General features: G+C 26.4%; 2 protein-coding genes across 4 annotated transcripts in view; both read right to left on the bottom strand.

Moving 5' to 3' along the window:
• Positions 1–26,544, bottom strand: part of tai (basic helix-loop-helix family member taiman) — a 421,428-nt gene that overhangs the window by 384,183 nt on the left and 10,701 nt on the right. The window lies entirely within an intron of this gene.
• On the bottom strand, positions 4,172–10,715 carry LOC142224508 (uncharacterized). Its single transcript, XM_075294287.1, has 3 exons — positions 10,616–10,715; positions 4,623–4,883; positions 4,172–4,536 (listed from the first exon to the last, which is right to left on the bottom strand). Exons 1-3 carry the CDS (start codon positions 10,713–10,715, stop codon positions 4,172–4,174), a joined length of 726 nt encoding a protein of 241 aa, XP_075150402.1.

Raw genomic sequence — 26,544 nt, 5'->3', positions numbered from 1 at the left:
CTAAAGCACGATATTGTGTGGTAGGACTCAGTCCAACAGACTGAGATCACGGTTTGGAGAATATTTTTCCAAAAAACTACCAAACAAAAAATCGTATTTTGAAAAATTTTGCGAAAATGTTATTTCTAGAGAACATTTTGTGAAAATTTTATACCAGTAAAAAATGTTGTCAATATTTTCTATAGAAAATTTTGTCAAAATGTTAATTCTGCCAAAATTTTATTTCTAGAGAAAATTTTGTGAAAATTTTATTCCTATAAACAAATTTGTCAGAATTTTATTCCTATAAAATATCTTGTCAAAATTGTATTTCTATATAAAATTTTCTCAAAAATTCATTTTGAAAGAAAATTTTTTCAAAATTTTATTTCTATAGAAAATTTTGTCAAAATTTTATTTCTATAGACAATTTTGTCAAAATTTTATTTCTATAGAAAATTTTGTAAATATTGTATTCCTATCAAAAATATTGGCAAAATTTTATTTCTATAGAAAATTTTGTAAAAATTGTATTCCTATCAAAAATATTGGCAAAATTTTATTTCTATAGAAAATTTTCTCAAAATTTTATTACTAAAGAATATTTTTTCAATATTTTATTTCTGTATCGAAAATTTTGTCAAAATTTTATTTCTATAGACAATTTTATCAAAATTCTGTTTGTATAAAAAATGTTGTCAAAAATTTATTTATAGAAAATTTTGTCAAAATATTATTTTTTTTTTTATTTTTTTTATTTATTTATTTTATGTTGACATTGCGAGCACTACAAGGACTTATCCTTATTAATGACAGTGCAAGCATAGATTAGAAGTTAAATATGGGGTTACATTAATTAGGTGGTTTGATGGAGTTTTAAGAATTGTATGTTTAATATTATATAATTGACATATATTGAGCTTGAACTTAAGATAGAGCTTCTGATATTTCCTTTTTAAAATATGATGCGTTACCAATCAGTTGAGTATTATATGGAAGATTGTTCCAAAGACGAATAGCATTGATAAAGAATTGCCTTTCAGATATTTGACATTTGTATCTTTGTTGGATTAATCTTTTTCCTCTGTTAGATCTCGCGAACATAAGTCGATCATAAAGGTAATCTGGTTCTTTTGTATTGATTATTTTATGCAGTAACAATAAGCATCTGTATTTTAGAACATTTTCAAAAGACATGTTAAAAATTTGGTATGCGAAAGATGAAATTCTTTCTGTACGTTTTCTCGAGAATATATATCTGGCAATATTATTGAAGGTTACTTTCAGTTTATGCGAATCAGTATAATCGCAACTAGCATAGATTTCACAGTCATACAGAAGTACTGGAAGCAGGTAAGTTTTAGCGAGTAACATGCGTATATTTAAAGGCGTAAAGTTTTGGACTGCCCATAAGTTTCTTAGCATTCCATGGACCTTGCCGACGGTAACATTAATGTGATTTGTCCATGTAAGTTCTTCATTGAATGTGATGCCCAGATTGGATGCCGTAACAACACGTATAAGCGGTGTGTTATTTATTTTAAGAGGATAATCGAACTCAGTGTATCGTTTTCTCTTTGAAATAATGATATATTTGGATTTTGCTGGGTTAAGAAATAGTCCATTTTGAGAAGCCCAGTTTTGTCTACCTTGCAGATCTGCGTTAATATTCTGGAACATATTGATAGTATCGTGCGTGTAAGCATTTGCATAAAGCTGGACATCATCAGCATATATTTGTACTTTACAGTATTTCAAAACCTGTGGTAAATCATTGATATACACCCAGAAAAAAGTGCCTTCGAAACTAAAGGAAAAAATTTTCATCAATATAGTTTATCCATTTTATTTCCATTAAGGTAAATTTTTGTGAAAAATAATAAAATTTACTCGTTTCAGTAAAAAAATCCTAAACTGTAAGTAGTTAGGAATAGTTCATTAACTAGAATAAGGCATGGAATTTTACTCATACTATTTTCTTCGCTGGGTATAAGAATTTACTACTGAAAAAGAAAATTTTATTCACCGATAACAAAGCATTCGTAAAAATGATAATTGCGACTTCCTTTATAATAGAAAGTTTTTCATACATACGAACAACACTTGGCATAGAAAAATAGTTTAGTTCATTCGTACTAAGAAGTATGCAATCCTTTCAAAACTTAAGGAAACACACTTGTTAGAATATAGGAAATTTTCCTAAATTTCTATTGTCTACCTGTAATCGATACCTGTCATCGTAATCGATGTGTTTGCGCGTGGGTGTAATCGATATATTTGCGCGTCGGTTGTTTTTTTAGTTGGAATCGCGTTGTTTTGGTATACGGAGAGATTGTTAAAAAATAATATGGTAAAAATATATAATAAATAACAAATAAAATATATAAAATATTTGTTATTTTAAATTAGTGAGAAAAATTGTCGTTTTTTTAAATAAATCTATCAATGTTCGTGATAGTGTATAAAGAAAGAAAACGCCAGCAGAATAACAACCCTTTCGTTTGTCTTCATTTTGGAATCTTCAATTATCAGGTAATATTCAGTGACGCTAACCTTTTGCAACAAAAATGTTTTATGATTTTTTATATTTGTACACTAATAGAAAAAATTACGTTCCATAGTCGTGAACGGACGGTGACAAAATGAAACGGCAACGTTCACAAAAAATCAAAACGGAATGTTCACAATTTCGTCCACGGGCGTTCACGATTTCATGAACGGCATTCGTTTTTCTTGGGCCATGAAATGTCTTAAAATAATGTTTAGACGCTATTATGGCAACTCCCTCGGTGGTGCAATGTGCTAAGGCGACTGTTAACACGTATGGTGCAGAAAACACAGGTTCGAGTCACGCCAGCGGAAATCTTTTTTTTTAATTTTGTTTATAAAGTCGTAACCATAACGTTTTCAGATCATGAACGCTGGTTGTTGTTTTGACAACGCATGGTGTCATTTTATCGTTGTCAGATTGACACCGCCTGTTCTCAGTTTGACACCACATGTGTGTTGATTCCCTTTCATGAACGAATCGTTTTGAAATGAGCACGCCGTGCACGATTTTTTCTATGAGTGTAGGTATTGAAATTGTAAAAGGAGGACAAAATCGTTAGGCAGCAACTTATTAAAAGTGAAAAGTACAAGAAGAAGAAGAAAAAGTGCATTTTACAGTTGATAATATCACTCGGAAATTGGAAATAGTGGAATAATAAACTAATATTTCAAAGAGATTCGATTCTGTTGATTCTTAATAAATATATTCATATATTAATAAAACATATCTTTTATTGAAGATAAAATTGCTTATAGAAATAAATAAAATTGTATTTAAAAACGAAGGTAAGCAGTTCTAATTATGAAGTAAAAGTTTTACCACAAATGTGTAAGATTTGTCGAAATGAATGAAAAAATTTCAATAAAATCATTCCATATATGAATTCAAATTAGTTAATTTTTTTCATTCTGTAATATACCACTATACTACAGAATGAAAAAAATTAACTAATTTGAATTAATATAGGAAAATAAATATAGGAAAATGTTAACTAATATATGGAATGCATTATTCCTAATTTCTACGAAAATCACAGTTCAAACAAATAAAAATGTCTTTGGCGCTATACGAAGTTCAACTTTCTTCACAATGAGTTCATTTTAACTTAAAGAAGGGGTTACTTTTTTCTGGGTGTAGGCACTGAATAACGAAGGGCCTAAAGTAGAACCTTGTGGAACGCCATGCCACGTTTTGATCTCGTTGGATGTGGTATTATGATACGAAACAACACCCAGAGAAGGAATCACCTCAAACATGTTTTAAGAGCAATATGCTATTTTTGGGAGGTGACCATATAACATGGTTTTCGCAACCATGTTATTTTCTCGGAAATCATGTATCTGATTTCGGCAAGCAGGTTATATTTGACGAGAAAATAAAATTTTAGTGACAAACATGTTACATGGTCACCATACAAAAATAAAATTTTGCTCTTGAAACATGTTTGAGGTGATCATATTCATTCTCTGTGTGAAGTTGGGAGCGTCCATTTAAGTATGATGCAAGAACAGTGCACGCTGAATTAGAAAATTTAAAGGAAGAATTTAGTTTTTTGATAAGATTTGCATGATTGACTGTATCAAATGCTTTACTATGATCTAACAGCACGAGGCAAGCCAACATATTGTTGTCTATTCCCAATCATATATCTTCTATAACGTCGATAAGAGCAGTAATACAGCTTCTTTTTGCTCTGAAACCAGATTGTCTTTGCGAGAGCAATTTTTCGTTATGTAAGAATTCTTCAATTTGATTGCACATAAGCTTTTCGAAAACTTTAGATAGATAAGAGAGAATGGAAATCGGCCTAAACTCATTATTCGACTTGGGTAAAGGTATAATTTTAGATCTTTTCCAGGAAGTTGGAAACAATGATTCAGTAAATATTGTATTGAATACAAATGTCCAGTATGGCAATAGTAAAGGTAATATCATCTTAATAAGTTTGGGGTTAATCTCATCAAGGCCAGTCGCATCAGATTTGATATCCATGAAACCTTTCCTTCCTGATGATTTACACATCGAAATGAAAACCCGTTTTCGTTAGGTATGTAGGAAGTGTTTTCGCTAGTTTCTTGTGGATGCAGATCACCGACGAATTTTTCGTTCAAGCAGTTAACATCTACTTCGGCAGAACTACTTGAATCGTTCTTCCTGATTCCAATGTTACGTATTTCCTTCCATTTTGATTGGGAGTTGATCGCTGAAGTAAATTTTTCCCGATAGTACTCTGACTTGGCGGTTTGTATGCTTTTATTCACATCTCGTCGAGCTGATATAAATTGTTGCAAGAATTCAGGTGTTTTGAAGCGTTTCCATCTTTTGTAGCATAAATCACGCTTCTCAATCAAAGCTTTTATAGTATGGTTGAACCATGGTTGTGGTTAATGTATTGCTCTTTTATGTACTAACGGAACACAATGCAAAGAAATTAGTTTCAGGTTGTTTTCCAGAAATAAGATTTGATCGTCAACATTTTCAAGGTAGTAAACATCATTCCATTCTATATTGCACATCAATTCATTTAATAAGTTCTTGTCTATTTTATTAAAATCAGGAAAAGTTATATAAAATTTCTATGGAAAATTTCGTCAAAAGTTTATTTCTATAGAAGATTTTGTCAAAATTTTATTTTTATAAAAAATTTTGTCAAAATTTTATTTCTATATGAAATTTTATCAAAATTTTATTTCTATTGAATTTTTTTTTTTTCTATTTTATTTTTATAGAAAATTTTGTGAAAATTGTATTCCTGTATTTGTAAGGCTTGAGGTCATGTTGTAATAAAACAAAATAAAATCTTAGCTTTTTAGTTTTTAATTCTTTCCAATATTTCGAACACCATCGTTGTACGTTGTGAGCGTAAACTCAAACGCAGTGGCGAGCAAGTCACTTTGTCTTATTAAAAAAATTAATTTCCCTGAGGACGGACCATCGTTGGTGTTCGAAATATTGGAACTCTACAAAAAATTACAAACTCTACAAAAAATTGTATTCCTGTAAAAAATTTTGTCAAAATTTTATTTCTATAGACAATATTTAATTTTTATAGAAAATGTTGTCAAAGTTTAATTTCTATAGAAAATTTGTGAAAATCCCCCTCAGTTGAAGAGGAATATTTTGCAAGACTTTGATATTTTTGAGTGCTAACCTTACATTCCAAAATGTCCCACGCGCAAAAGTCAACAGATTGAGATCACAGTTGTCACTCGTTTCAGAAATAATCTATCAAAATTTGGAGAACATTTTTCAATACAAAAAATTGTATTTTGAAGAATTTTCTGAAAATTTTATTTCTATAGAAAATTTTGTCAAAAATATTATTTCTATAACAAATTTGCTCAAAATTTCATATCTATAGAAAATTTTGTCACAAAGTTATTTCTATAGAAATGTTATCAAAATTTTATTTCTATGGAAAATTTTGTCAAAATTTTATTTCTATACAATACTTTTGTTATTTTATTTTTATAGAAAATGTTGTGAAAATTTTATTTCTATATAATATTTTTTTTTATTTTATTTTTATAGAAGATTTCGTGAAAAATTTATTTCTATAACAAATTTCCTCAAAATTTATTTCTATTGAAAATTTTGTCAATATTTAATATTTATAGAAAATTTTATCAAAAATTTACTTGTAGAAAATTTTGTCAAAATTTTATTTCTATAGAAAATTTGTGAAAACCCCCCAGTTCTTCGAAAGGCACAACTTTAAAAGCACTTCCAGAAGATGTACTCCCAATGATGTTCTTTATTTTAACTACACAGGAAGTTCTTTTCAATCAATTTTTTAAAACAGGCGTTTTTTATATTTTTAATGGTCAATTTTAACTTTTTATGTTTCAAATTGGTTAAAAACAGTTTAAGAATTCATAAAAAGGTACAAATTATTTAAATTTTGTCAAAAAAAATGCTAAATCCCATTTGAAAAAATTGTGAATTTTTGAAAATATTTGAGGTCAAACATTTCAGACAAGCGTCAGAATCCATTAAAAATTATAAAAAATTATAAAAATTATTTATTTGACAAAATATCAAAGAATTTTTTAATTTACATCCAAAACATTGAATTCGGATCACACCTAAAGAAGTGATGTAAATTCAGTGCACTGGCTGTTGAAATGGGGGACTTCCGTCCTATGACAAGCCCATGTTAAATTCATCGCTTCTGTGTCAACAACTACCAAAATATTAAGAATTCGACCAATCAGTAAAAAATCTACCATTTTTTTGTAGAATTCTACAACCGGCTTCGGCAACCGTGCCAAACACTTATAAAAGTTGAATATTTCCCTGCATACACACAAAATTTTTTTTTTCTGATTAAATCACGATATCAATTGATCCAATTAATTTTTTAACTGAAATGTCTTCAATCACAGATATGATAGTATCAATAAAAAAATTAAATGAAGGTCAATTAAAAAATTAAGTGATCCAATTAAAAAATTAATTGATCCAATTTAAAAATTAATTGAAGGCCAATTAAAAAATTAATTGATCCAATTAAAAATTAATTGATCCAATTAAAAAATTAATTGATACTATTAATTTTAGTAATTAATTTTTGTTTCAATTAAAAAATTTGTTGAATCAATTAAATTTTTAATTGAAAATTTTTTAAAACTCAATTAAAATTTTAATTGGAAAAATTTTCGTGAAATTTTTTTCTGTGTAGCCATCTCGTTAAGAGTTTTTCAGCAATCTATAACCGTTTGCGAATAGTTAAACTCAGAATTTAACAATTTTAATGCAGGATGATTTTGACTAAATACACCGTCTGAGTGTGTATTTTGTCAAGTGTGATGAGGTGAACATTTCGCAATTTTATGTTCCATGCCTTTTGAGTATATTTGGTGTAAATCCCATTTTTATTCCCCGTCGAGCAAAAACATAATGGAAGTTGATCCACAATCATTTCTTTTTAAGCTCATCTAAGGATTCTGCATCCTCTTTTTTTCACTAACGCTTGAATTTTTGTAGAAAAGACTTAGAAAATACACTATGTGGCCGTTATAAGGGAAAATTTTAATTTTGGGCAATTAAATTCCAAAAATAGAAAATCAATAAAAAAAACTATGAAAAACAATGAAAATAAAATTTAAGAAAAAAATCATTCCCGCGGAGTTTTTAATCTGTATCATTTGAATTTTTCACTTCAATGGCAGTTTTTTAGAAAGGTTTGCAAATTACGAAAATTTTCAAATTTTTTACCGAGTTTAAATGAAATGAAAATAAAAGAACGACAAAAATAATAAAAAAAAACAAGTATATACGGCCGTAAGTTCGGCCAGGCCGAATCTTATGTACCCTCCACCATGGATTGCGTAGGAACTTCTACTAAAGGCTGTCATCCACAATCGAATTACTTGGCTTGCGATAACACTTGCCGATGGCAAGGTATCGTAAAACTTTTTAACACTGTCTTCTAAATTGTAAGTTAGCCCATACGGGGTATATATTAAACAAAAAAAGGCCGATTAAATACGTATATAATCTAGTTTGACTAAATTTTCTATAGAAATAAAATTTTGACAAAATTTTCTATAGAAATGAAACCTTGACAAAATTTTCTATAGAAATAAAATTTTGACAAAATTTTCTATAGCAATACAATTTTGACAAAAATTTCTATAGAAATAAAATGTTGACAAAATTTTGTATAGAAATGAAATTTTGACAAAATTTTCTACAGAAATAAATTTTTTACAAAATTTTCTACAGAAATAAATTTTTTACAAAATTTTCTATAGAAATAAAATTTTGACAAACATTTCTATAGAAATAAACTTTTGACAAAACTTTCTATAGAAATGAAATTTTAACAAAACTTTCTATAGTAATAAAATTTGAAAATGGAAATAACGTTTTGGTAGATTATTTTTGGCGATATGGACCAATTTTTGTGTAATAAGTCATCGGCTATATATAACTAAAGACCGATATGGACCAATTTTTACATGGCTGTTAGAGGCCATATATTGACAAAATGTACCAAATTTCAACCGTATCGGATGACTTTTGCTCCTCCAAGAGGTTCCGGACGTCAAATCTGGGGACGGTTTGTATGGGAACTATATATAATTATGGACCGATATGGACCAATTTTTTCATGGTTGTTAGAGACCATATACTAACACCATGTACCAAATTTCAACTGGATCGGATGAATTTTGCTCTTCCAAGAGGCTCCGGAGGTCAAATCTGGGGATCGGTTTATATGGGGGCTATATATAATTATGGACCGATATGGACCAATTTTTCCATGGTTATTAGAGGCCGTAAACTAACATCAGGTACCAAATTTCAACCGGATCGGATGAATTTTGCCCCTCCAAGAGGCTCCGGAGGTCAAATCTGGGGATCGGTTTATATGGGGCTACATATAATTATGGACCGATATGGACCAATTTTTGCATGGTTGTTAAAAACTGTATACTAAGACCACGTACTAAATTTCAACCGGATCGGATGAATTTTGCTCCTCCAAGAGGCTCCGGAGGTCAAATCTGGGGATCGGTTTATATGGGAGCTATATATAATTATGGACCGATATGGACCAATTTTTTCATGGTTGTTAGAGACCATATACTTACACCATGTACCAAATTTCAACTGGATCGGATGAATTTTGCTCTTCCAAGAGGCTCCGGAGGTCAAATCTGGGGATCGGTTTATATGGGGGCTATATATAATTATGGACCGATATGGACCAATTTTTGCATGGTTGTTAGAGACCATATACTAACATCAGGTACCAAATTTCAATCGGATCGGATGAATTTTGCCCCTCCAAGAGGCTCCGGAGGTCAAATCTGGGGATCGGTTTATATGGGGGCTATATATAATTATGGACCGATATGGACCAATTTTTGCATGGTTGTTAGAGACCGTATACTAAGACCACGTACCAAATTTCAACCGGATCGGATGAATTTTGCTGCTCCGGGAGGCTCCCCAAGCCAAATTTGGGGATCGGTTTATATGGGGGCTATACGTAAACGTGGTCCGATATGGCCCATTGTCAATACCATCCGACCTACATCAATAACAACTACTTGTGCCAAGTTTCAAGTCGATAGCTTGTTTCGTTCGGAAGTTAGCGTGATTTCCACAGACGGACGGACGGACGGACATGCTTAGATTGACTCAGAATTTCACCACGACCCAGAATATATATACTTTATGGGGTCTTAGAGCAATATTTCGATGTGTTACAAACGGAATGACAAAGTTAATATACCCCCATCCTATGGTGGAGGGTGTAATAAAATATAGGCTAAAATTTATTTTAATGATGGAACTTGATTTGCAGGTTTTTTGAAATTAAGAAAAACATTTTGGAAACTAAAAATCTTTAGGATCAATCTTTAGGATCAAACCATCATCCTTTACTTTAAAGGCTGCGTTTTAGTCTTGATTTTTATCTCCTGCAACTATTCACCATAATAAATAACAAAGCCATCCATAGAGAATAATCTAGCCGTTGCTCAAAAAGGTGATTTTATTTTATTTCCAAGACAAGGTTTTGAAATAAAAATGATCTTGAATATTTCAATGATTATTTTTGTATTTTCTTCCACGTTTTTGGCTTGGTAATATTAGAAATATACTCTTTGCCTGCTATTGCTCCCGTTGTTATTCTTTTGTTGTTGTTGTTGTTGTTGTCGTTGTTTTTGTTTTTTTTTTTTTGTTTTTTGATGAGGATGATGTTTTGTTTTTATATAATAATAATAATATAATAACGCGCGGAAAAAGTTGATTGCACTCAATTTTTAGATAAAGCTTTTTCAAGGTCATCCCCAAAAACAAATACAAAGTGAAGTGAATATGAATCGAATTTGTGTTGTTGTTGTTGGTTTTGTTTTCGCTTTGACACAAATACACCAACCAAAGATTGGTTGATTTTTTTTTGAGGGTTTGAGAACTTACATATATGTGTTTGGTATATGTGTGTGCTATAGAATTTCTAATGCTTTAGCAAAAAGACAATGAGGGAGAGGGGAGATGAGAGTAGTTATTGTAGTGATATTGGTTATTATTGATAGTGTTCGTAGGTAAATCAAATCAGGAATCGGGAACAATTTGGACGCTGGAAATATTTATGGTATTGCTTGGAATAGAGACTATGATGATGATGATGATGATGATGATAATGATGACGATCTTGTCCACGCTTCATTTCGTTTTGTTTTTTTTTTTTTTATAGTAAAATACAAAACAAAATAATATAAGAAGAAAATGACCGCAACAGCATCGCCATTTCAAAATAAACTAAAAAAACGAACGCAAAATTTGATTGAGTTTTGTTTTGTGCGAGGCTTTATTTCTAATGTTTACTTACTACGGTAGACCCAACTCACAATTCACCACCAAAGAAAGCCGTTGCAGTGCGATCAAGCTACTCATAAAGCATTTACTTGGAATCTTTGTACAGTATTTTTATACCTTGTGCCACACAGTGGAATAGGGTATTATAAGTTAGTGCAAGAGAGAAGTTCACCACTTTGATATCACAATGGACTGAATAGTCTAAGTGAGCCTCATACATCGGGCTGCCACATAACCTAACCTAAGTTAGTGCATATGTTTGCAACACCCAGAAGGAGATGAAATGGACAAATGGTGACTTTGGCAATAATGCACATGGTAGGCTCAGGAGTCGATCTAGCCATGTCTGGCTGTGTGTGAACCAGGGATGAAAAACACAATTTCTAAGTAAGTACAATAAAGTTTTTTTTTTTATTTCGAGCGAAAAAGTACTTTTCACTAAAGGTGGATATTGAGTACGAGTTTAGCCGCTAAAATTGCCATTGTTTCACGATTAATGTTCTTCAATAAACCATTTTAAAGAAAATAAACTTTATGAACAGTTGCTTTCGGCTATTTCCCCATCAAGTTTTAATAGAATTCCATAAAAGAGGTATAATTTTAAACTTTTTTTACTGATTTAGTTTTGATTTTAGCAGGTAAAGTCGAACTTAATACCCACTTTAAATTTCAACAAAAATTCCATTGGAAGATTATTGTCAAGGGCTGACTGAATTTTAAAGAAAATTTAATTTTGTTTGTCAACTCTAAATTTTTGTTTGTCAACAACAAAATTTTCTATAAAAATAAAATTTTGTTGACAAAATTTTATATAGAAATAAAATTATGACACAATTTCTATAGAAATAAAATTTTGACAAAATTTTATATAGAAATAAAATTTTGACAAAATTTTATATAGAAATAAAATTTTGACAAAATTTTCTATAGAAATAAAATGTTTTGTTTTATTATTGTTGGTTTTGTTCTTTAAGCATTGTTGTTGTTTTTTTTATTTCAGCTTAAAACCATACATTGACTAAACTACAAGTGTAGCTTAACCAACAGATGAATAGAATGTTTGTCAAATTTATTTGGGCAAAGCCCTATAGACTGCAAGATGGTTGGATGGACGCACGTTTCGGAATTACCACATTCCTCATCATAAGCTTTGCCCAAATAAATTTGACAAACATTCTTTTCCTCTGTTGTTTAAGCTACACTTGTAGTTTAGTCAATGTATGGTTTTAAGCTGAAATAAAAAGAACAACAACTATGCTTAAAGAACAAAACCAACAATAACAAAACGAATGGAAAAAGAAGAGGAAGCACGCTCAAAATAAACCCAGCCAACTGCACTCAAATCGATGATTTGACAGTGGCATAGGAAAAGATATATGTTTGATTCGAATTTATTTCGGCATAAGCCGGCTATCATACAAAACTTTTTTTTTTGGAAGGTTCAAGTGTGGTTCATTGTTGGGTTTAATGAACTGCCTGAATTTATTCTGATAATTGGCGGATAGTTTTGCTGCAAGTAGAGGATGCTGATGAGGAATGTGGTAATTCCGAAACGTGCGTCCATCCAACCATCTTGCAGTCTATAGGGATTTGCCCAAATAAATTTGACAAACATTCTTTTCCTCTGTTGGTTAAGCTACACTTGTAGTTTAGTCAATGTATGGTTTTAAGCTGAAATAAAAAAAGAAATAAAATGTTGACAAAATTTTCTATAGTAATAAAATATTGACAAAATTTTCTAAAGAATTGATACACGGGCAAAATTTTCTACAGAAATAAAATTTTGCCAAATATTCTATAGAAATAAAATTTTGACAAAATTTTCGATAGAAATAAAATTTTGACAAAATTTTTATAGAAATAATATTTTGACAAAATTTTCTATAGAAATAAAATTTTGACAAAATTTTCTATAGAAATAAAATTTTGGCAAATTTTTCTACAGAAATTAAAAATTTGACAAAATTTTCTATAGAAATTAAAAATTTGACAAAATTTTCTTCTATAAAGTTTTGACAAATTTTTCTATAGAAATAAAGTTTTGACAAAATTTTCTATAGGAATAAAATGTTGACACAATTTTCTATAGAAATACAATTTTGACTAAATTTTCTATAAAAAATAAAATTTTGACAAAATTTTCTATAGAAATAAAATTTTGACAAAATTTTCTATGGAAATAACATTTTGACATAATTTTCTATAGAAATAAAATTTTGGCAAATTTTTCTGTAGAAATTAAAACTTTGACAAAATCTTCTATAGAAATAAAATTTTGACAAAAATTTCTATAGAATTTAAAAATTTGCCGAAATTTTCTATAGAAATAAAATTTTGACAAAAATTTCTATAGAATTAAAAAATTTGCCGAAATTTTCTATAGAAATAAAATTTTGACAAATGTTTACAGAAATAAATTTTTAACAAAATTTTCTATAGAAATTAAAAGTTTGACAAATTATCTTCTATAAAGTTTTGACACATAAAATTTTGACAAATGTTTACAGAAATACATTTTTAACAAAATTTTCTATAGTTTGACAAAAATGTCTATAGAAATACAATTTTGACAAAATTTTCTATAGAAATAAAATTTTGACAAAATTTTCTATAGAAATAAAGTTTTGACAAAATTTTCTATAGGAATAAAATTATGACACAATTTTCTATAGAAATACAATTTTGACTAAATTTTCTATAAAAAATAAAAATTTGAGAAAATTTTCTATAGAAATTAAAAATTCTGACAAAATTTTCTATAGAAATAAAATGATAACATTTTCTATAGAAATAAAATTTTGACAAAATTTTCTATAGAAATATAATTTTGACAAAATTTTCTACAGAACTAAAATTTTGACAAAAATTTCTATAGAAATTAAAAATTTACAAAATTTTGTAAAGAAATAAAATTTTGACAAAATTTTCTAAAGAAATAATTTTCCATAGAACTAAAATTTTGACAAAATTTTCTATAGAAATAAAATTTTGACAAAATTTTCTATTGAAATATAATTTTGACATAATTTTCTATAGAAATATAATTTTGACAAAATTTTTTATAGAAATAAAATTTGACAAAATTTTCTATAGAAATAAAATTTTGACAAAAATTTCTGTAGAAATTAAAAATTTGACAAAATTTTCTATAGAAATAAAATTTTGACAAAATTTTCGATAGAAATAAAATTTTGACAAAATTTTCTATAGAAATGAAATTTTGACAAATGTTTACAGAAATAAATTTTTAACAAAATTCTCTGTAGAAATTAAAAGTTTGAAAAAATTTTCTATAGGAATAAATTTTGACACAATTTTCTATAGTAATATAATTTTGACAAAATTCTCTATAGAAATAAAATTTTAACAAAAATTTCTATAGAAATAAAATTTTGACAAAAATTTCTATAGAAATTAAAAATGTTGACAAAATTTTCTATAGAAATTAAAAATTTTGACAAAATTTTCTATAGAAATAAAATGATAACATTTTCTATAGAAATAAAATTTTGACAAAAAATTTCTATAGAAATAAAATTTTGACAAAATTTTCTATAGAAATAAAATTTTGACAAAAATTTCTATAGAAATTAAAAATTTGCTAAATTTTCTAAAGAAATAAAATATGGGCAAAATTTTATAGAAATAACATTTTGACAAATGTTTACAGAAATAAATTTTTAACAAAATTTTCTATAGAAAAGTTTGACAAAATTGTCTTCTATAAATTTTTGACAAAATTTTCTATAGGAATAAAATTTTGACAAAATTTTCTATAGAAATAAAATTTTGACAAAATTTTCTATAGAAATAAAATTTTGACAAAATTTTCTATTGAAATAAAATTTTGACAAAATTTTCTATAGAAATAAAATTCTGGCAAAATTTTCTATAGAAATAAAATTTTGACAAAATTTTCTATAGAAATAAAATGTTGACAAAATTTTCTATAGAAATAAAATGTTGACAAAAATTTCTATGGAAATAAAATTTTCGTTTTGTATGTATTGTTGGCTTCTCTTCAATCGTTATTGTTGTTTTTTTTTTGATCTCAGCTCAAAAACAAACCCAGCCAAATACATTCAAATCGATGATTTGAGTTTGGCAAAGGAAAAGAGATATGCTGGCAAATTTGTTTAGGCAGTAGCCGACTATCAAACCCTTTTTCGGGAGGTTCAAGTGTAGTTCACTTTGGGTTGAGTGAATTACCCGAATTTATTCTGATAATTGGTTGATAGTTTTGCTGCAAGTAGAGGATGCTGATGAGGAATGTGGTAATTCCGAAACAGCTGTACATCCAACCATCTTGCAGTCTATAGGGCTTTGCCCAAATAAATTTGACAAGCATACTTTTCCTCTGTTGGTTAAGCTACACTTGTAGTTTAGTCAATGCATGGCTTTAAGCTGAGATAAAAAAAAACAATAAAATTTTGACAAAATTTTCTATAGAAATAAAATGTTGACAAAATTTTCTATAGAAATAAAATGTTGACAAAAATTTCTATGGAAATAAAATTTTGCAAAAATTTATATAGAAATTAAAAATTTGACAAAATTTTTTATAGAAATTAAAAATTTGACAAAATTTTCTATAGAAATAAAATTTTGACAAATGTTTACAGAAATAAATTTTTAACAAAATTTTCTATAGTAATTAAAAATTTGACAAAATTTTCTATAGAAATAAAATTTTGACAAAATTTTCTATAGAAATAAAATTTTGACAAAATTTTCTATAGAAATAAAATTTTGACAAAATTTTCTATAGAAATAAAATTTTGACAAAATTTCTGTCTACACAAAAGGTACTAAATCTATTGCGGGTGTACTACGGTACTGACCAAAGTGAAAAGGTTTTGAAAAAAGTACTATAGCACTGCATTTTCCATCCCCGGTGTGAACACATTTCTGTGATCAAAGTTTAGATCACAATTTTAGTCCAATTGACTCCAAAATTGCCAAAAGTATGAATTTTGTGTTAGAATAGAAAACTCTTGATCTTGGACGAAATCGGTTCAGATTTGAATGTAGCTCCCATATGTCCACTTCTGCCCGATATGCACTTATATGACCGAAGAAGGCAGAGTTTTACCCTGCTTTACCTCAAATTTTGCAAAAAAACACAAAAGTACAAGTACAGCGTGCCAAATTTCGGTGAAATCGGTTCACATTTAGATATAGATCCTATGTATATCTTTCGACCGATTTACACTCAAAGGGCCCCGAGAGGACAAAGTTTTACTACGGGTGTAGGCATATGACAAATTCACATTCAAGTTCCCATTCGTTTGCCCGGTTTAGATTCATATAACCAAAGTTTCATTCCCAAAAATTAAATTTTGATCAACTTTTTAGCAATGTGTGTCAAATTTGGTCAAAATATATTTAAACTTTTACTATATTTCGGAAAAACATATACTCATTACTATGAAATCGGCTTGAGTCATTCTGAGTATACTTAAGATAAGTTCATATTACAACAACAAAGTTAATTTTCTTCACTTGTAGTTAAATTTAACTAACTGTAAATAAAAATCATGAACTTACCATTAATATGAAATTTACTCGTAGTTACAACATTCATTTTTCTGAGTGTAGGCTCAGATTTAGTCAAATCCCGAAAGAAATGTGTTCTTCCGGTTTGGGCAAATATGGGCAAAATACCCACATATTTATTGTAAAATTGCCACTGCTAAGTCGAAAACTTCACAATATTCTAAGCAGAAGACCCTTGTATCACATTGGCATCACTTTATTTTCTTTCTCACCTAGTCAACACTTTAATTTTCTCTAATGAAAATAGGAACAACAACAAAAATTCTCCTTATCAGACAACCCAACACTATGCATTTGAGTGATATTTAGACTAACTCAGCATAACTACGCCTGTGTATGTATGTATGTCACCAACTGCGGGTTATTATAAGGCTTGGTTTAGAAATTTCATATCTTGAAAAAAAACAACAACAGCGAGCAAAGGTTACATCTAAGTGTGTGTGTGTGCAATGGTTACTATAGTAAATGGGAGAGTGTAACCATGTAACCATGAGAGTGAGAGAGTTTCATATAAAACTACGGCATATATTCATCTTTGACGTGTACACTTTCGCTTTACTAATCATATTGTGTGTTAAGTACAAAATGCTGTTGTTGTTGTTGTTATTCCTATTAGTATCGTTATGTTGTTTTATTGTTGGCCACACGTCACCCATTAATTATACCTTGTTTAATTTACTTATATTTTAAAATTGTTATTGTTGCCTGACAATTCCCACTCTCATATATTTTTCCTTCGTTTGTGCGTTTTGTTAGCCACAGCTTCTGTTTTTGTTTTTTAACCAACAACATTCGTTTATTACCTGAGTCTTTATCAAATGATTCACCTTCGCAAATGGTGATTTTATTTTTACTATTTCTTATGGTGAATAGATTTCTATTTTTTTTTTTTCAATTGTTTTTTGTTAGCCAGAAATAATTAAGGTATGCTAGGTCATTTTTTTGATGTTCTTCTTCCTCTTCAATATTGATTGACCACTTCTTATGGGAGGTCGATGTGTGATGATGAGATTGTAGTTGTTGTTATAGGTGCTACTGTTTCGATTTTGTTTTTGTATTCTCTCTAATTCACCACATTAGGCGAGAAGACATACACTAGTGTTAGTAACGTAATGACATCGAATATTAAGAGAATTTTACACTTTTAAATAGAATAGATTTTAATTTTTCAATACATTAGGTGCCAAATTAAAATTGATTCTACATTGATGTTTTTTCAATCTTTTTTAATTTATTTGAGCTTCGAGAATAAAATTCTAATTAAAAGTCATTATTAGTCATTTTTTTCGATCTTTTTTAATTTATTTGAGCTTCGACAATAAAATTCGAATTAAAAGTAATTATTAGTGTCAGATAGTTGCTGGTCACTATTAGTGTTGGATAGTTTTTTGTTTAATGGTAGTCGTGATATGCCACTATCCGTCGCGGTATCACGGTTGCCACTCGAACCACAAATAATCTACCAAAATTCGGGAAAATTTTTACCAAAAACTAACAAATAGAAAATATCGTATTTTACAAAATTGTATTTCTATAGAAAATTTTATCAAATTTTTTTTTCTTTAGAAAATTTTGTCGAAATTTTATTTCTATAGAAAATTTTGACAAAATTTTATTTCTATCGAAAATTTTGTCAAAATTTTATTTCTATCGAAAATTTTGTCAAAATTTTATTTCTATCGAAAATTTTGTCAAAATTTTATTTCTATCGAAAATTTTGTCAAAATTTTATTTCTATTGAAAATGTTGTCAAAATTTTATTTCTATAGAAAATGTTGTCAAAATTTTATTTCTATCGAAAATTTTGTCAAAATTTTATTTCTATCGAAAATTTTGTCAAAATTTTATTTCTATCGAAAATTTTGTCAAAATTTTATTTCTATAGAAAATTTTGTCAAAATTTTATTTCTATAGAAAATTTTGTCGAAATTTTATTTCTATCGAAAATTTTGTCAAAATTTTATTTCTATCGACAATTTTGTCAAAATTTGATTTCTATCGAAAATTTTGTCGAAATTTTATTTCTATAGAAAAGTTTGTCACAAATGTTATTTCTATAGAAAATTTTGTCAAAATTTTATTTCTATAGAAAATTTTGTCAAAATTTTATTTCTATCGAAAATTTTGCCAAAATTTTATTTTTTATTTTATTTCTATAGAAAATTTTGTCAAAATTTTATTTCTATCGAAAATTTTGTCAAAATTTTATTTCTATCGAAAATTTTGTCAAAATTGTATTTCTATCGAAAATTTTGTCGAAATTTTATTTCTATAGAAAATTTTGTCAAAATTTTATTTCTATAGAAAATTTTGTCACAAATGTTATTTCTATCGAAAATTTTGTCGAAATTTTATTTCTATAGAAAATTTTGTCACAAATGTTATTTCTATCGAAAATTTTGTCAAAATTTTATTACTATCGAAAATTTTATCGAAATTTTATTTCTATCGAAAATTTTGTCAAAATTTTTTTCTATCGAAAATTTTGTCATAATTTTATTTCTATTGAAAATTTTGTCAAAATTTTATTTCTATAGAAAATTTTGTCGAAATTTGTACGGTGACTTACAGAACGAAAAGCATCACACGAACTCACATACAAAATCCCAGAAGATGGTTAGTGGCACTAACCGAAATATTGGAAATAAATATTAAAACAAATCAATAATCGATTGTTTCTATGACCTCAAGCCGAACAAAATTAATAATCAGAATAAACATAAAATAGGTCAACAACACTCAAAAATATTTTTAGAAATTGTATTTCTATAGAAAATTTTTTCGAAATTTTATTTCTAACGAAAATTTTGTAGAAATTTTATTTCTATAGAAAATTTTGTCAAAATTTTATTTCTATCGAAAATTTTGTCAAAATTTTATTTCTATAGAAAATATTGTCGAAATTTTATTTATATCGAAAATTTTGTCAATATTGTATTTCTATAAAGAATTTTGTCAAAATTTTATTTCTATAGAAAATTTTGTCAAAATTTTATTTCTTTAGAAAATTTTGTAGAAATTTTATTTCTATAGAAAATTTTGTCAAAATTTTATTTCTATCGAAAATTTTGTCAGTCGCGATATGCCACTATCCGTCGCGGTATCACGGTTGCCACTCGAACCACAAATAATCTATCAAAATTCGGGAAAATTTTTACCAAAAACTAACAAATAGAAAATATCGTATTTTACAAAATTGTGTTTCTATAGAAAATTTTATTACTATCGAAAATTTTATCGAAATTTTATTTCTATCGAAAATTTTGTCGAAATTTTATTTCTATTGAAAATTTTGTCGAAATTTTATTTCTATAGAAAATTTTGTCAAAATGTTATTTCTATCGAAAATTTTGTCAAAATTTTATTTCTATCGAAAATTTTGTCATAATTTTATTTCTATTGAAAATTTTGTCAAAATTTTATTTCTATAGAATATTTTGTCGAAATTTTATTTCTATAGAAAATGTTGTCAAAATTTTATTTCTATCGAAAATTTTGTCAAAATTTTATTTCTATCGAAAATTTTGTCAAAATTTTATTTCTATAGAAAATTTTGTCAAAATTTTATTTCTATAGAAAATTTTGTCGAAATTTTATTTCTATCGAAAATTTTGTCAAAATTTTATTTCTATCGACAATTTTGTCAAAATTTGATTTCTATCGAAAATTTTGTCAAAATTATATTTCTATCGAAAATTTTGTCGAAATTTTATTTCTATAGAAAAGTTTGTCGAAATTTTATTTCTATTGAAAATTTTGTCGAAATTTTATTTCTATAGAAAATTTTGTCAAAATTTTATTTCTATCGAAAATTTTGTCAAAATTTTATTTCTATCGAAAATTTTGTCAAAATTTTATTTCTATCGAAAATTTTGTCAAAATTTTATTTCTATCGAAAATTTTGTCAAAATTGTATTTCTATCGAAAATTTTGTCGAAATTTTATTTCTATAGAAAATTTTGTCAAAATTTTATTTCTATAGAAAATTTTGTCACAAATGTTATTTCTATCGAAAATTTTCTCGAAATTTTATTTCTATAGAAAATTTTGTCACAAATGTTATTTCTATCGAAAATTTTGTCAAAATTTTATTACTATCGAAAATTTTATCGAAATTTTATTTCTATCGAAAATTTTGTCAAAATTTTATTTCTATCGAAAATTTTGTCATAATTTTATTTCTATTGAAAATTTTGTCAACATTTTATTTCTATAGAAAATTTTGTCGAAATTTGTACGGTGACTTACAGAACGAAAAGCATCACACGACCTCAAGCCGAACAAAATTAATAATCAGAATAAACATAAAATAGGTCAACAATACTCAAAAATATTTTTAGAAATTGTATTTCTATAGAAAATTTTTTCGAAATTTTATTTCTAACGAAAATTTTGTAGAAATTTTATTTCTATAGAAAATTTTGTCAAAATTTTATTTCTATCGAAAATTTTGTCAAAATTTTATTTCTATCGAAAATTTTGTCAAAATTTTATTTCTATCGAAAATTTTGTCAAAATTTTATTTCTATAGAAAATTTTGTCAAAATTTTATTTCTATAGAAAATTTTGTCAAAATTTTATTTCTATAGAAAATTTTGTCAAAATTTTATTTCTATCGAAAATTTTGTCGAAATTTTATTTCTATCGAAAATTTTGTCGAAATTTTATTTCTATCGAAAATTTTGTCGAAATTTTATTTCTATTGAAAATTTTGTCAAAATTGTATTTCTATAAAGAATTTTTTCAAAATTTTATTTCTATAGAAAATTTTGTTACAATTTTATTTCTTTAGAAAATTTTGTAGAAATTTTATTTCTATAGAAAATTTTGTCAAAATTTTATTTCTATCAAAAATTTTGTCAAAATTTTGTTTCTATCGAAAATTTTGTCGAAATTTTATTTCTATAGAAAATTTTGTCAAAATTTTATTTCTATAGAAAAATTGTTTTTATGTGCGTGAAGATAAATTCCGAATTTAGTTAGCAGAGACACGAACCATTTGTTGCAGAGTTCTGTTAATTAGTTAACAGAGCTTCATAAAGGAGATAACATAGCACTGTAAAGAGTTAACAGACGTATTTTCTGTCCTAACCAATGATAAATTTATTTTTTGATCACCAGGAAAAATTTTAAAAGGTCTTCCTGACCAATTTATTTTCTCTAAAATTAAACCACCCACTTGTGGCATTATCACTCACAGCTACATTCACATATATGTCTCAAAATTTTGCAAAAAATTGAGTTTTTCGGCACAATTTTTTGAGAGGATATGACTCACGTGACAATTGTGGCCACATGGACAATTGTCCCATAATGACCCATACACCATATGAAAGGGCTTGAAGAGCTCTATCGATATTGGATAGAATTTTTTAGATCCTTGGAAGGAGACGAGATATGTTAGGCACATGGTTTCACTGCAATGTGGAACGCCAGCAGCACTCAGTGATAAGAGAGAAGTTCACCACTGTGGTATCACAATGGACTGAATAGTCTAAGTGAGCCTGATACATCGGGCTGCCACATAACCTAACCTAACCTATATATATCGAGCGATAAATCATAAATAAACTTTTGCGAAGTTTCCTTAAAATTGCTTCAGATTTAAATGTTTCCTATATTTTTTTACTAACATTGTGTTCCACTTTAGTGCATTAGCCGACTTAAATTTTGAGTCTATAGATGTTGTAGAAGTCTATCAAATTCTGTTCAGATCAAGTGATATTTAAATGTGTGTATTTGGGACAAACTTTATATATAGCCCCCAACACGGATGCGATATGGTATCGAAAATTTAGATCTACAAAGTGGTGCAGGGTATAATATAGTCGGCCCTGCCCGACTTTAGACTTTCCTTACTTGTTTTTTCATTAAAGTAAGGTAGACGTTGAAATTTCATGGTGAAAAGTACTTAAAATTCGTCTCGACCTATCTTTTGTCTTAATTACTTGTTTCTAACTAAATTATTTTTATTTTTATTTTTGTTTGTTTTTGTTTTTTGTTTCAAATTGACCATCAATAAGAACAACATCATCATCATTATCGGCATCCATAGAATTCATACTCATTGCCGTCATTGACAATAGCATAATAGTAGTTTTTGAATTCGAAACGACTTTATCTAAGAATGAATGCTAAAAAAATTAAAATGGAAAACTTAAAATTGCCAATAATATGAAAAAAAAAAAACAAAAAACAAAATATAAATACGCATAAATAGAAATCTCGTGATGTGGAAATAGTGTTATTGTTTTTTCTTTTTTTTTATCAAAAAATACATAAAACATAGAACGTGAGTTTTTTTCTGTGTTACTAAAATCAGATAATTAAACCAAACGCTCATATTTGATTGGCGGTCTATTTGGCCACTTGGTTAGGTAGATAGAAATGCGGTTTTAGTTCTTATTTTAATTTGTTGGAGAATTATTAACAAATTTTTTAGAAGAGAATTTTTTTTATTTATTTATTTTTATATCTCGACGGAATTAGTTTTTAGACTTGTACAAAAATAGCTTTTATTTATTTGAATTAGGCAACTATTTTTAAACGAAGAGAGAGAGCGATAAGTGTATTCGCATTGAGCTGGTAGCGGTAGTAGATTTTATTTTTATTCGCAAAAAAAATTGATTTTATTTAATAGGTAAAAGTCAAACTGATAGCTAAATAATGCATCACAGAGCGATCTAAGTTATTTATACACTGATAGCTAAATAATGCATAATTTGAGCAGAGCGATCTAAGTTATTTCTACACCGAAAAAAAAGTAAACGGTTTTATACGAAGAATAAACTAATTCGTACGAAAATTGAACTAAATTGTACTCCACATTTTGAGATTTCCACAAAGCGTTGTTAAAACCAGGAAAAATTAATGGCCTGTTGTACTTTTTAACAGTAGTTCACGAAATTACATCATCTCATAGAAGAAAAAATTAACTAAAAGTAAAGAAGAAAATCATTGGCGCCAAATCATAACCATTTTAACCATACAGTAGTTCATTCTTACTATTTTTGGGAATCGTACGAAAATGTTCATTTGCTTTAGTTCATATTGAACTTATGTGTACGGGTCATTGAACTTTATACACACGTTTAGTTCTTAAAATGTTTCATATACTTAAGACATACAACGAAATTTTCATTGGGCTGTGGAAAATTTCGCAAAAAATAATAAAATTTAACTACAAACAAATAATTTTTTTGCAATAAAACTAAGATTAATTTAGCGTTAGTTTAACTACGGAAATTTTTTCGGTGTATTTTAATCGTTTTAAAATAGCTCAAATTATTTTCATCTAAATACGAGGATGGTCCAATGAGTTCAATATGCAGCGCGGATAACTTAAGTAGAGAGATCATAAATTGATTCGAAAATTTTGGCCACAGATACGTCGCCTTTCGGAGTTAAAGCGTAATAAAGATTTATTAAACCGGAGGATGGATTTGTATACACAGGAAAAAATGTCACGAAAATTTTTTCCAATTAAAGTCTTAAGTTTTAAAAAATATTCTATTAAAAAGATTTGTATACACAAAAAAAATGTCACGAAAATTTTTTTCCAATTAAAGTCTTAAGTTTTAAAAAATATTCTATTCAATTCAACAATTTTTTTAATTGAAACTAAATCCATCACAAAAATTAATAGTATCACTTAATTTTTTATTTGCATCAATTAATTTTGTTAAAATTTTATTTGTATAGAAAATTTTGTCAAAATTTTATTTCTATAGGAAATTTTGTCAAAATTTTATTTTTATTGGAAATTTTGGCAAAATTTTTTTTCTTAGATAATTTTGTCAAAATTTTATTTGTATAAACAATTTCGTCAAAACTTTATTTCTGTAGAAAATTTTTTCAAAATTTTTATATTTATAGAAAATCTTATCAACATATTATTTCTATAGAAAATTTTCTCGAATTTTTTTTTCTATAGAAAATTTTCTCGAAATTTTTTTTCTATAGAAAATTTTCTCGAAATTTTATTTTTATACAAAATTTTCTCAAAATGTTACTTCTATAAAAAATTTGGTCAAAATTTTAATTCTATAGATAATTTTATCAAAATTTTACTCTTATCAAAAATTTTGTCAAAATGTTATTTCTATAGAAAATGCTATCAAAATTTTATTTCTAAAGAAAATTTTATCAAAATATTATTTCTATAGAAAATTTTGTTAAAAAATTCTTTTTTTCTATAGAACATTTTCTCAAAATTTTATTTTTATAGAAAATTTTCTCAAAATGTTATTTCTATAGAAAATTTTGTCAAAATTTCATTTCTATAAAAAATTTTGTCAAAATTTTGTACTCTTATCAAAAATTTTGTCAAAATGTTGTTTCTATAGAAAATGCTATAAAATTTTTATTTCTATAGATAATTTTATCAAAATATTATTTCTATAGAAAATTTTGTCAATTTTTTTTTCTATAGAAAATTTTTTCAAAATTTTATATCTATAGAAAATGTTGTCAAAATGTTATTTCTATAGAAAATGCTATCAAAATTTTATTTCTAAAGAAAATTGTATCAAAATATTATTTCTATAGAAAATTATGTCAAAATTTTATTTCTATAGAAATCTTATCTCAAAATTTTATTTTTATAGAAAATTTTATCAAAATTTTATTTCTATAGCAAATGTCAAAATTTTTTTTCTATAGAAAATGTCAAACTTTTATTTCTATAGAAAATTTTCTCAAAATTTTATTGTTATAGAAACTTTTCCCAAAATTTTATTTCTATAGAAAATTTTGTCAAAATTTCAATTCTATACATAATTTTCTCAAAAATTTACTCTTATCAAAATTTTTGTCAACATTTTATTTCTATATAAAATTTTGTCGAATTTTTTTCTATAGAAAATTTTCTCAAAATTTTGTTATCGAAAATTTTCTTCAAACTTTATTTCTATAGAAAATTTTTAAAATTTCATTTCTGTAGAAAATTTTGTCAAAATTCCATTTATATAGAAAATGTTGTCAACAGTTTATTTCTATAGAAAGTTTTGTCAATATTTTATTTCTATAGAAAATTTTGTCAACATTTTATTTGTATAGAAAATTTTGTCAAAATTTTATTTCTATAGAAACTTTTCCCAAATTTTATTTCTATTAAAAATTTTGTCAAAATTTTAATTATATATAGATAATTTTGTCAAAATTTTACTCTTATCAAAAATTTTGTCAAAATGTTATTTCTATAGAAAATGCTATCAAAATTTTATTTCTATAGAAAATTTTATCAAAATATTATTTCAATAGAAAATTTTGTCAAAAATTTTTTTTCTATAGAACATTTTCTCAAAATTTTATTTTTATAGAAAATTTTCTCAAAATGTTATTTCTATAGAAAATTTTGTCAAAATTTCATTTCTATAAAAAATTTTGTCAAAATGTTGTTTCTATAGAAAATGCTATAAAAATTTTATTTCTATAGATAATTTTATCAAAATATTATTTCTATAGAAAATTTTGTCAATTTTTTTTTTCTATAGAAAATTGTTTCAAAATTTTATATCTATAGAAAATGTTGTCAAAATGTTATTTCTATAGAAAATGCTATCAAAATTTTATTTCTATAGAAAATTTTATCAAAATATTGTTTCTATAGAAAATTTTGTCAACATTTTATTTCTATAGAAATATTTTCTCAAAATTTTATTTTTATAGAAAATTTCGTCAAAATTTTATTTCTATAGAAAATTTTATCAAAATTTTATTTCTACACAGAAAAAATATCACCAAAATATTTCCAATTAAAAAGTTAATTGAAGTTGAAAATTTTTTCAATTAATAAATTAATTGATACAAATAACTTTTTAATCATGATAGAAACATTAAGTTAATTAAGTCAATGATTGAAATTTTTAAAATGTTTAATTAAAAAATTAATTGATACAATTAACTTTTTATCAAATTCGGAAGACTAATTCAGTTAAAAAAGTGCTGATTTTTTTTTTACTTTTTTAATTAAAAATGTATTTCAAACAATCATTTGTTAATCCAAATAAAAACTCTAAGCCAATCTAACTAAGTAATTAAAAATAGTTACCTTTTTAAAAATAGTTACCTTAATAAATTAATTGCGTTTTGCAATCAACATCAATTAAATTTTTAATTGAATC

The sequence above is a fragment of the Haematobia irritans genome, chromosome 2 (genome assembly GCF_050003625.1).
Source record: "Haematobia irritans isolate KBUSLIRL chromosome 2, ASM5000362v1, whole genome shotgun sequence".
Classification (NCBI taxonomy): Eukaryota; Metazoa; Arthropoda; class Insecta; order Diptera; family Muscidae; genus Haematobia; species Haematobia irritans.
Note: the sequence above shows the minus strand (reverse complement) of the source record. Positions and strands in the feature narration are given on the sequence as shown.

Bases quoted from the DNA above. Each gene is read 5' to 3' on its own strand.
- LOC142224508 (XM_075294287.1), bottom strand. From the start codon at position 10,715: ATGAAGCGTGGACAAGATCGTCATCATTATCATCATCATCATCATCAT. The intron at 4,884-10,615 runs GTTCCCGATTCC...ATACTATAAAAG, and splicing joins ATATTTCCAGCGTCCAAATT to CTTTGATTGAGAAGCGTGAT. The intron at 4,537-4,622 runs GTGATCTGCATC...GTAAATCATCAG, and splicing joins CTTGAACGAAAAATTCGTCG to GAAGGAAAGGTTTCATGGAT.